General features: G+C 39.3%; 1 protein-coding gene across 3 annotated transcripts in view; it reads left to right on the forward strand.

Moving 5' to 3' along the window:
* Positions 1–78: 78 nt before the first annotated feature.
* IDE (insulin degrading enzyme) overlaps positions 79–12,366 on the forward strand; it is a 54,122-nt gene continuing 41,834 nt past the window's right edge. Inside the window, exons 1-4 of one of the 3 annotated variants that reach the window (XM_030951678.1) lie at positions 79–140; positions 8,393–8,577; positions 9,911–10,118; positions 10,934–11,103. In XM_030951678.1, coding sequence (XP_030807538.1) covers positions 8,418–8,577; positions 9,911–10,118; positions 10,934–11,103 — 538 coding nt within the window. In that variant the 5' untranslated portion in view covers positions 79–140; positions 8,393–8,417. Of the gene's footprint in view, positions 141–169; positions 443–8,392; positions 8,578–9,910; positions 10,119–10,933; positions 11,104–12,366 lie in introns of those variants that run through there. The other 2 variants (XM_030951680.1, XM_030951677.1) reach the window with 2 other exon arrangements.

Genomic DNA, 12,366 nt, shown 5'->3' on the forward strand with positions numbered 1-12,366 from the left:
CGGAGAGTGTCGCCCCGGCTCCCCGCCCAGCCACCCACCCCCTCCACCGCCTCCGCCTCCTCCCAGAGGCCCCCGGCCCCCTCCTCAGCCGCAGCCCCGGCCCTCCCGGCGGCAGAGGCGGCAGTTCCCGGCACCCCCAGGTATGGGTCCCGCCAGGCCCGGGCGCGGAGGGCGGACGGGACCCCGCGGGCGCCGGGAGGGATTGGCCGGGCGGCGGGGGGAGGCGGGCGGAGAACATGGCGCCGGGGAGCGGCGCGTGCTGAGGCGAGCGGAGCCGGGCCAGGCGGCGGCGGGGAAAGGCCGGTGCTGGCGGCGGGGCCGCCGGGGATATGCCGCAGTGGCTCTTCCCTGTGCTGAGCCGGGCTCTGCCGGGCTGGACGCGCCCCTGGGCCGCCCCGGCCTCGCGCTCCTTCCCTCCGGGCTGGCGGCGGAGCTCTCTCGGGTACGGTACGAGTGCGGCGGGGCCGGGGCAGGGCCGCGGGTCCCGGGGCCGTGTGACCCGGGGCCGTGAGGCCGGAGAGCCCTCGCGGTGTTGTGTAAGAGGCGGCGGCGCGGCCGGGCGGGGGCACCTTGTGAGTCCAGGGGAGCGCCCGCCCTGCCCCGAGTGCGGCGGGGAACCGGGGGAGCTCGGGCCGCGGAGCGGGGCTGGCGCCGGAGCTTTCCGGGCAGGCGGTGGGCGCGATGGGGGCGGCGGGGCCTGAGGTGTGCCGAGGAGGCCTGAGCCCTGCCTTGTGTCCTGCTCCGGTGTTTGCAGCTGCACCTCCTTTGACAAAGCAGGCTTGGTCATCAGCCGTGTGGCTTTCGTTGCCCGGGGGCTTGCTTTGTTTTCCTTCCTTCTCGAAAAACCTCACTGAATTGTCGTGTTACTTAACTTGCCATGTCTTCCTAAGGCATAATTATGAAAAAAAGAAAAAAGTTTAAATTCTTTAAGAAGAGACTGCTCTCAGTTACCCAAACTTGATGGGAGCGGCCTCTTCAGTTTCTGACGAGTTATCTGGCAGTGGCTTTGTGCGGGGCTCGTTATTGCGTGTTTGTGTCACCAGTGTCCCCAGCTCCGGTGGAGAGAGCGCAGCTAACCTCGATCAAGGGAGGAGCGGGTGGGAGCCTTGGCACAGCTAACTTTTAGGGGCAGTTTAAACTGCCTAACAACTCGGCAAAGTTTGTCCGGGAGGGGAGCTAGCGTCAGGGACAAAGGCTAAGTTGTTTTCTTTCTTTAATTATCACTGTATCTGTTACCTTAGTAGCCAAACCTATATTTAATACTGCACGAGTTAGAGACGTCAAAAGTAGCATCTTTCCGGGGAAAGAAGTGAGTTATGATGACTCATACTGTCGGTGCTCGTGTGTCAAAATTCGGATGCACTGTTACTGTTCTTTATTGCTATTTATGCTTCAGAATTGTAAAGGTAATCCACAGTGTGGAGAAAAGCCAATGCTTTTCTCAGGCTATAGTTTGTCTTGCTAGATTACTCCTCTTTATGCAAGTGAATATATGCAGTATTTGGACTTAACTTTATGTATGTGAGCAGGCCTGTTGTGTTTTCATACTGCCTACAACCATGATTTAATCATCCATTTAATTTTAATTGTGAATTAGGATTTACATAAATGATAATGAAATGAGAGCAGGTATAGTTCTTTCATGCGATAATTTTTTTGAGATGTGAAAATTAAGAATCTTTTCCTTCACTTACATGTTCTCTGTTTTCCATCTCTGTATTGTGTTCATGCTTGAACTTTTTATTTTCGTAACATTTTTAACTTTCATCTTTATGTCAAGTAGCAAGATAATTTCTCAGTTACAACTTACCTTCTTTTCATCTGATGTACGGAATTAAAATTATCTATTCTATTTGGGAAGTCCCTAGAAGGATTCTTATTTCTATGCTTGCCTGCTTTTTTTGCTCGCTTTCTGCTTTTTGTCTTCAGTCAGTGTAAGGCTGTGGTCTAATCCCTTGGATGAAATGGCACCTTTGGGAATTGATTGAAGTGTCAAGTGTATAACTTATTTTGCACATGAATACAAAAGCACTCCCCTTCGCTGTAAGATCCAGAAGAAAGAGGGAAGGGGCAAGAAGTTCATTACCTCCAGTGTTTCACTGTACTGGAAGGTGTTAGGCTCCTAGCTATAGGGGTCATTACTGGTTATTGTAGAAGTCATTTACTAAAAGTATAGTCAGACCACTTCAGAAATGGCATGTGGGGTTAATATTTTTAATATATTAATTTTGTTGTATTTGATGCTTTTATAGTAACTTTGTCCAGTCTTCTAACAGCATAGAGATCAAAAAGTCCATAATAAAAATCTAGAGAAGTTGCTTTGATCAGTTCTGTGTCTGGTTGTGTATTTGTATATGCATGATCTGTCAGTGAGTATCTTTGCTTTCACCTTTTATGATGCCCATAAGTTGCTAAAATATTCTTATCACGTAGTACTGTATGTATATAATAAGGTGATTTTTGATGGATACTATTTGAAAGTTGCTTCACTACAGCTTTCTATTAAAATCTTACCTTCTGCACCTTGTTTTTAGAATGAGTAAGAACTATAGCTTGCCTGAACAATTGATATGGAAGAGAATGCAGGAGAGCTCAGAGTTTATTTATAATTTTAACAGTAGAACCAGAATTGTCCAAAATAGTAAAAACTAAACTACAAAACATGTGAACAGCCAGGACTTCATTTGTTGAACCACACCGCTGACTCTTGTAAACTGCTCATTGTTAGGGATTTGTTTGTCATGTCAAAGCTCTAGTGTTAGATAAACAGTTGCTTTTAATGTGGGATTACAGTGCTTTTAATGATTCAGAATTCTGAATTCTCTCTGTTTTTGTCGCTAAATCAGATTTTCTTGCCAGTTCTCTCATCTTTCTGTGAATTTCTTGTTGTTATGCAGTACAACTGTAGTTTTAATCACATCTTGTTTTTTGTTTGGCATTTTTTTTTAATTCAAACCTCACAAGTTTTTCTTTTTGAGGGTATAAGACAGATGGTAGAATAAAGCATTAACTGAGTTGGCTTTACAGAGAGTTTTGGGCAATCTGATGTGCTACTTGCACATAAAATCTATGAAATACACATCAGAACACAGAATAAAGCACAGAGATCTCTCCTGTAGCATTCAGTTTAACATTTCCCACTGTGTGTGCAGGCCACGCACTAGACACCAACGCAGTCCTGGGGTGTGGAGCAAGCCCTGCAACTGTAAGGTGATGGGAGAAAAATGTCACGGGGAGGAAGAGAGAATGAGAACCCCTGGTCTGCAAGTATTCAATGAATAAAGCAATTAGTGGAATTAATAAGTACATTTCTTCTTTACATTTCTGTAAAATACGCTTTGAAGCAGTTGGTCACGTAGCACAGAAACTTGTCTGATCAGTCATGTTCTTAACATGCAATTTGAAAATACTGATGTAAGCCAAATTACTATGCCAGATCTGTGAAAATTTTAATGATACTATATTTTAATGATATCTAAATATTAAGACCAGATAATTTTACTTACCCCCCCCTCGTCCCCCAGGTCTTCCAAATAATCAAATACTTCAAAACCCTTTTGGAATTTTGTAAAATATTGAAGCAAAGAATTGTTAGGGAAAGATTAATTGTTCTATTTCTGGTGAATGTGGTTAGAGATTGTTTATTTTGGAGGTTTGGATGAATTGTTTGGGGCAATTTTTGAGGACATAGGAAAACTAAGCTCAAGTAATTAAGAGATTAAAAAACCTTGTTATCCTTTATTGCTCTGTGTAGCATCAAATTGTATAAGGTCCTGCCTTTTTGTTTGACTTTTTTTACCCAGTGCTTTGGAAACTGTGGTCAAGTTAAGGACTGTAGATGTAGGGCAGTAAACTAGCTTTATGGTGTCTGATTGTATATCCCATCTCGTTTGGCCAGCACATCATTTTAATTATCAGGCCAGTTACTCAGCTGGGGCCTCATCTCACTCGTGAAACTACCAGGGAGGGCCCTTGTTTTAGCCAAGGTCACGCGTGGTGTGGTCTCATTAATGCTACTGTAATTCCTGTACACTGGTGTTACACACCAGTGTTTCTGCTGTCACGTTGGCAGTGCAGCCCATAGCAGACCAAATTTTACTGCTGTGATCTAGAAGTTGTAGAAGCTGGACTCTGGGAAACAAGAGCATGGCAGGCATCTGCCCTGGCCACCATCATTAGGAGGGAATTTTCTGAGTCAATTACAGGCTTGGCAAAAAGCTGCAGACTGAGGTTCTGAAAATGCTTTAATTGTAGCGAGACTTCAGAATTTCTTCAAAATGAACTACATAACAAAGCCTTATAAATATTCATCATCTTCAGACTTGCCTGATTTGGAGTGATTAGTTGTTCTTAATAACTTGGGAACACTGATTAAATCATTGTGGGGCTTTGTAGTTGGACCTTTTGTGTATGAAGTAGTAGGCTGAATTCCTGATGAGTTTAAAAGTGATAAAACATGTTAGCGTTTTGAGCACGTTATCTACTTACGCAGTCTGTCTGCCTGTGCATGCAATCAGAATTATTTAGATCAGTATCAGGAATGTGCTGGGATCTCATACATTCTCTAGCTTCATGGCAAGCAAATTCACACAAGACTGATGCTTTATGGATGTTGAATCATGAGGTATTTTAATCTCTAAGTGTCTAAAAGAACGATTGATGAACCTGTAACCTGAAAAAGTATGGATAGTCTCCTGAAGGATCCTTTTTGGTAATGTTCAACCTGAATTGATTTAACTTTCCTGCCTACAGTTTAGTCTAAAAAAAAATTATTATAACATACAGGTGAATGGAAATGTTAAGAGAGTAGGTAGATTCCTGATTGTTTTACTGATAGCATAATTCTACTGCTGTCATGATCAGCAGTAGGTGCAAGAGAAAAAAAGAGGGGTGCAGACCTGTGCAAGAATGCAGATTTACTTGGTTGTTGCAAAGCCATGAGCTTGTGACTGAAGAAGTTCATGGACTCCTCCAGAGTGCTCAGTTTGGTGCTGTCATCCTTGTAAGAGATGAGAAAACTCTGGCTGGTAGTTCTGCAGCACCAGGCCTCCTGCCAAAGCACACAGCACTTCTTTCACTCCATACATTGGCAGCTGGAGAAGTCTTCATGTAAACCAAGATGGATTAGTAAACAGCGCAGAGAACGTTACCAATGGTAACTCCCATGCAGGACAGAACAGAGGCTCTCACTCAATGAAGGTTTCATTTCACTCTGGTAAATGGTAAGCAATTAGTTGCATAAAAACTTGAAGCAAACGTGAATTTTAAGGCAACTGATAGAAAGTAAGCATCAAAACCTGCTGAGATGGTAACTTGCCTTTCATCTGGAGCAGACCTATGTACTAGTACTTGACTTCAGTGTGTGCATACTGTCATGACAAAAAAAAAAACTTGAGAAGCACTTTGGAGTTCGTGCCTTGGGGGTCATATTTTTATTAGCTAGTCACATTCTTGCATTGAAGCAACCCTCAGGAGTTTCTGTTAATTGGTTTTCAAATATGTTCCTTTAATTGTTCAAACACTGGACTTAGATTTGACTACACAGACTAATTTTTAATTACAGTAACTTTGCTAAAATAACTCTGAGAAATTAAAATAGTGAAGCAGAATCATATATCACTTAATCCCACTCTGTAATACTCTGTTTGCAGGTGAAACCTGGCATCCCCAGAGAGCCTTGCTGCTTCCAAGGGACTGCCTGCCTGGAAATGATTACAAAAATGGAACCTCAAAGAATAGAATATAATTTCACTAGAAGTGCTGTAATTGAAAATTCATTGTTGGTTTTAAATGATACTTTTCTTGTACAAGTGAAATAGTTTTGATGAGGAGGAAGAATATTTCCTATTCCTTGAATAGGGACACTGTTCTCAGCTCAGACGTCCATATTCTTTTTTCCTTTCTACCTTTGTAATCTTTCCACCTGTAATTTTCAAGCCAGTGGAAGAATTTCCACTGCCACAGTAATGCTTCGTATTGTTCCCGCTGTTTTGGCTTTATCAGATCTTTTTCTGTTGCTTCTGCTTTATGAAAGTAGTAAGGCAGTATTTATTTTAATGTTTTTGTTAGGCTATTAGCTCTGCAATAAACATAGCACCTCCTTTGTGGAAGAATTGTTTTGCTACTGACCAGCAGCAGCCAGTGCTTGCTGTAATGACAGTACAGCAAGTAGCTGTAGCACATGGACTTTAGGACAGCTTCTGAACATGTTCTTAGAAATAAAGCTACTTCTCAATAAGTACAGGATTTCTGGTTTTCTTAATTTTTTTTTTTTGCCTGTGGTTAAAAGCAGTTCTATTGTCAAAAAGTGATTTAGAGAGTTTTAGGATTCTGGTGTGAAAGAATAGAATGTGGTATTTTATAAAGCAATTGCACTTTCTTAAAAGCTGCACAGGAAAGCATTCATATGAGGGAATGTTTAGTATTGAGTCTTACAGTTTATTCCTTAAGAAAACAATGGTATAAAAGTTCTCTCTGAAGTGAGAATTTTTCTTCTCACTTTTGTATTGTAGTAACATATCAGCAGGAGGAGCAGCACATAAGCAGAAAGGTGTTGGTCTTGTCCTCTTGACGTATTTGCCTTCCAGGAGCACTGCGTAGTTGTTCAGCCCTTGCTTTTATTCAAGTTGTCTGGTACTATGATTCACTTTGCAGCAAAATAATCGTAGGTAATCATGCAAACCCATTTGAAGTTAGAGGATGTTGTATTCACAATGCCCACTGAAATAACAGTGAAGGTGGAGATACAAATTTCAGTCCTTGGTTTGAAGGCTTAATTACTGATGTCGTCCTTTTGAAAATTGTAGCTTTTTCCTGTACTGGAATTTCACTATCAAGCTGGAAGGAGGCAGAAGTAGGGAATCATAATAAAATGAAGTGGAGGTGTACAGCTTCATGAGACACCAGTTGAAATCTCATAAGGTTTCATAGCTGCGTAATTTGATGAATCACATTGGAAAGATGAGTCATCTGAACAAACAGTAAAGTTCTGTGACTTGGTGATATGGTATAGAAATAACAAGGAGATATCAGATAAGGAAATTGTGTAACATTTAAAAAAACCCCATAACTCGAATAGTTTATAGTATATATGTGTCTTCTGACAGACAACTAGTATCTTATTGAGATAGAATATTCTAGCTGAAAACCAAGGTATAGGTGTTCATTAGCAGACATGGAATCAGGAGCTTAAGGGATGTCCTTGTTCTCCTGCATACTTAGATATGTCAATTTAACTTGTGTGCAAGTGAAAAACAATAAGGAGCAGTTTAGTTACTGATTTTCATATATGAAAAGTATCTACACTCACTTAAAAAATTTTACACAGTAGCTTAAGTTTAATAGAGTATTTAGTAAAACTGTGAACATGGAGGCATCTTTTAATTGTTAGCATGGCTTGTATCAGTGCTGTTGGTGCAGAGAAACAGAGATGTGGTACTTGGAATAATCTTTGTATTTCAATGGTATATGCAATTTTTTAGTGGAAGAAGGCCATAGGCATTCCAAGCAGGATTAGCCTGAGCAGGGGGTTAAGCTAGTGGATAAATGACCAGTTTAAATGAGAGTGTACACATTTAAATTTAAATTCAGTCTTTCAGTTACTGTTTAGTGATTACATTTGTTTTTTTAAAGTATTTGATAGTGAGAGAATGATGTTTTACTAGTTTATATGTTTCCTTCTAACCACGCATTTTAAAAAGTTGTTTGATATTGTTTGTAGCTTTTGCTTGGAGACATTCAGATTCTGAATCAGTCACACTAGTTTCTTAGCATTTTAGAATTATGCCTTTAAAGAAGGGTATCTTGTAGCATCTGCTAAACTAATGGTAGAAGTTTAAATAAGTGAGACAGTCTATTCCTGTTTATCATGGCAGTTCTTCAGTCTGTATTTTTGTGGCACTGTTGTAAACAGTGTTACTCCTTCTTGCTTGAGTGTACAAATCCAGTGGTCTGTTAGTAAAATTTTGTTTATTTGACAATCAGAGTTACAACACTCGTAATATAATCAACAATTCATATACATGAAATACTTTCCTGAAGTTTGAAAGTATACTTGAGATAGCAGTATATGCTTCATTTGATTTAATTTTTATCATAATCGAATAAGGGGTCGACATTTATTAAGTTTGGGTTGTTTCAATTACAGTTAATGTGATACCTGAAGCACTCAACTAAGTGATCTACATCTTTATTGTGTTTCTTGGTCTTCAAGGTTTCTTTTTTGTTTCAGCAGCAATATCTTTCAGGGTCTGAATTTTAGGCAAGTTCAGTGAATTTTGCATGTAATAGAACTTCTAGCTGTTGGTATTGCCCTGTATTGTCTTAACATAATATTGAAAAATTAGTAAGGCTTAAGTGAAAATAATAAGAAATTTTTTCTTTTTTCTTTAAGGTTTCAGAAGGAGTCAAACAACAAAATGAACAATCCAGCTATTAAGAGAATAACAAATGAAATTATCAAATCACCTGAGGATAAACGAGAATATCGTGGACTGGAATTGGCAAATGGCATTAAAGCTCTTCTCATTAGTGACCCCACCACAGATAAGTCCTCAGCAGCACTTGATGTCCACATAGGTATTCAATTCATATTGTGTTAATTATGTCATTAATAAAAATGCTTCAAGTTCTGGTATCTTGATGCAAATAAACTGACAGGAGTGGTATGCAGTTGGCAGCCTAGTCTTTTATTGTAATTTATAGTTTATTTAATTCTTTGACACATCAAGTTCAAAATTACTGGAGCTAAATGCTCTTACTGTACTCTGTGTTTACTCAAGTGTAGCTCAGTCAGTTGAAAGACTGCTTTTAACCATTAAGTTTCATGTTATGAAAGATCTTTTGTAAGCAGAAAAGGGGTAGGTGCAAGTGCAATGATTTCAGACAGCTCCATCTGTCATGTCAGACTTTTTTTTTCATGCTAAGTTGTTGATGTGTAGAGGTGAGAAAATGCTGTAGTGCTAGAGAAGTTGGAGAGGCACTCCCTAACTTCAGTGGTGCCTATGTGTGCAAACAGAAATATGGAAAATAGAAGGGGGAGGCAATTGCTTTGACTCTTTGGGGTAATAGAAGCCTTTTCCTATATCTGAGGTATATCTCAAGCTTGTGTAGTTTTTCAGTTGATTGGGAGGTAAGATGCAGCGTGTGCATAACCTAAACACCCTCTTGCCAAGTCTGTAGTTGGGAGCTGTTACTGCTCTTCGTGTTAGGGCAGAAGTAACGATGGACTTTAAAAACTTCTGGCCTTTTTTGTTGTGGGGATGGCTGTCCCAGATCATTATCTAGTTCAGAACATCCTGAATGTGGTTTTGTTTAGGTCTTGTGACAGTGATAGCCAACTGCAGCATTGCTGCACACTCTGAGGCGAGGCTGCCACTCTCCAACTTCTGCCTTCTTGTTTCCATTCTTCCAAATCATTGTTGTCTTTTAATCTGTTTGCCTTCACACCTACTAGCTGGTCATCCATAGCTGCTTGTGTTCAGGCAATTACAGGTTATCACTCATCCTATAAACCACAGGATAAATACCTCTTTAATTATGGTTGGCAATTGCTGCCTCTTAACACAATGCATTTATTAAAGTCAAGGTATAGATTTCAGAACACTGTGATTTGCCAGGTCTTTACAGGTTATGAGTCATGGACTTCAATTGAAAATCATCTGTATAAAGAAATGCAAGCTGATCTGGAGAGGCAATTTGAGACACTAATCGGTTCAGTTACTAATTCTAAATTTTCAAATATTTTTTGAGGATTAATTTTAGTTGACTGTAGTTGCACAAGTGTTTTCTTATAGCCACAGAATTGATATAATTGCCTGAAGCAACATACTGTAATACAGAGTACTTTAAAAGACTTAATGTTTTAGTATTACTTTTTATGAATGGCTACATGAAATTTTTCTTCTTGCAGGATCCTTGTCTGATCCCCCCAACATTGCTGGGCTTAGTCATTTTTGTGAGCATATGTTGTTTCTGGGAACCAAGAAATATCCAAAAGAGAATGAGTACAGCCAATTTCTGAGTGAGCATGCTGGGAGCTCAAATGCTTTCACAAGTGGTGAACATACCAACTATTACTTTGATGTGTCACATGAACATCTAGAAGGTGCACTGGACAGGTAAACACATTTTTTAGTATTTAATTTTTTATTATAGGTGTTCTACTTGAATTTATTACTGTAAAAGTTTTCTGATAGTTCTATCCTTATGATATTAAAAAAGGTAAAAACCATCTTTTGTTAAAATTGATAACCAGATATTTTTCAGTTTGAAAGTCTTACTCAGATTTTTTTCATCTAGGAGAGTTCTTCATCGAGACAGAATTTCTGAAGTTTAAATGTTGTGTTTACACTGAATATTTTTGGAAAGGCAAGGCACATAATATGATCATGAATTTACACATTGTGCAAACACTGGGATGGTGCAATCAAATTCTATGCTTCCCATGGGATCCTTATTGACAGCAAAACAAGGGTGAAGTCTAGAAATATTTAAGGATGCTCTTAGTAGAGGGAACTTGCTGAAATCTCAGTGTTTTGTGGGAGGGGACAGAAATTGAAAGCTGTGTAGCCAGTGGGGTAGAGTGAGTTTTCTCTTTGGTTTTTCCCTGGATGTCTGACAAGACTTATTTGATTAGTGAAATTAAGAGCCTCTTGCAGCTGAAACTCAGAATAGGAGAAATTTTCACTGTGGGAATTGTGATGTAAGGCCCTTGATTCTTGTACTACCTTATATGATGAACATATTGTCTGCATTTATAAACAAAGAAATTGAGAAATAAGGATATCAAAACAGTGTCAAATTCTTAAAGAATTCATAAGTTCTGCATTAAAAAAGAATTTATTAAGCTGTTTTCAGGAGGAACCAAGTTTTATACTCTTCTGTTACAATTTATGTACAGTACTCTTGACTTAACTAAATTTTTTCTCTTTAGATTTGCCCAGTTTTTCCTGTGCCCCCTGTTTGATGAAAGTTGCAAAGATAGGGAAGTGAATGCTGTTGATTCTGAGCATGAGAAGAATCTGATGAATGATGCCTGGAGGTTATTTCAGTTGGAGAAGGCTACTGGAAACCCCAACCATCCCTTCAGTAAATTTGGAACAGGTTTGTCAGAATATACTTACCCAGTGGCATTGTGTGTAACATACATAGTATTATTGTTTATATAAAATTGCTAAAGACAGACCATAACAGTTCTCTTATTTTCCTTTCCATACATGTTTATTATGGTGCTTATGGCATTTTTCACATTGTAGACCAAACAGAGCTAGACAACAGCATAGGGAAAAGTTTGATCCAAAACTTTGAGTACAGTGATGAAGAAATCTTTGTGATCCTGATAATTACTGCAGTGAGTGCTGTTTTGCAGTTACTGGATTTGGTCGTCATTTGGTACTGTTAAGTCTTTGTGTATAACAATGTGAACAAATTGTGTTTAAATTGTTATTAGCCACATGCTTTTTGTTTTGTAATATTGCATTTAGACTAGATGACAGTGACTAGGTTAAATCAGAAAGATCAGCAAAATACTGTGAGAATTACTGAGTAGGAATATAGAAACAAAAATCTGCACCATAGAACACAACAGTAGGAGACTGATAGACAAAATGATCTTGGACAAATCCCAATCCTACGGCTGTATTTTTTTTATGCTTAGTAACAATTTAAAATAAACACTGCTAAACCTCAATTCGAAAAGCAATAAAGTTAAGATACCATAGTTCTGGACAAAGCCACAAATGTTTGATTCTTTGGTAGAGAAGTTTAAATGTTGGGTGCTTTTTTTGGTAGACATTATTTTCTACATGAATTTATTTTTGAAACCTTCGAAGTAACAAGACTGCACTGTTTGATCATTGAATATAATGTGTGCAAAAAAATGTGTTTTGTGGATGGGTCAGTTTGCTTGATGAATAATTGATTCGAATATTGCGTGTGGTACGTGGATGGGAGAGCAGATAATGGGCTTTAAGACAGTGGTTTCTTCCTCTGTCTCTAAAAAGACAAGATGTACCTTTACATCTGTTGATGGAGAGCATATTTTTGGGTCTGGTAGCCACCTGCCACAAGAGCAGGTATTGTTCTGTTGAATAGTAAAGAGAGGCTCTGTATAAAACTATAACTCCATTTTCCGAAGAGGTTAATTTTAAAATAAAGCCTTGGGAGCTGTGCATTAGTAGGCAGGTGTTCAAAGTACATTCTGTAACCTCTGCTACTGAAGGCATTATTTAATTCCTATGTAGCACACAGAAAACATAAGTGGAAATTGCAGAAATAGTTTTTTACAGTTTAAGAAGGTTGTCTAGCTCACACAAGGGAAATGTTTTCTTGGGGAGAATACCCAAAATGTGCTCAAATTCAACAGTA

This window comes from Camarhynchus parvulus, chromosome 6 (genome assembly GCF_901933205.1).
Source record: "Camarhynchus parvulus chromosome 6, STF_HiC, whole genome shotgun sequence".
Classification (NCBI taxonomy): Eukaryota; Metazoa; Chordata; class Aves; order Passeriformes; family Thraupidae; genus Camarhynchus; species Camarhynchus parvulus.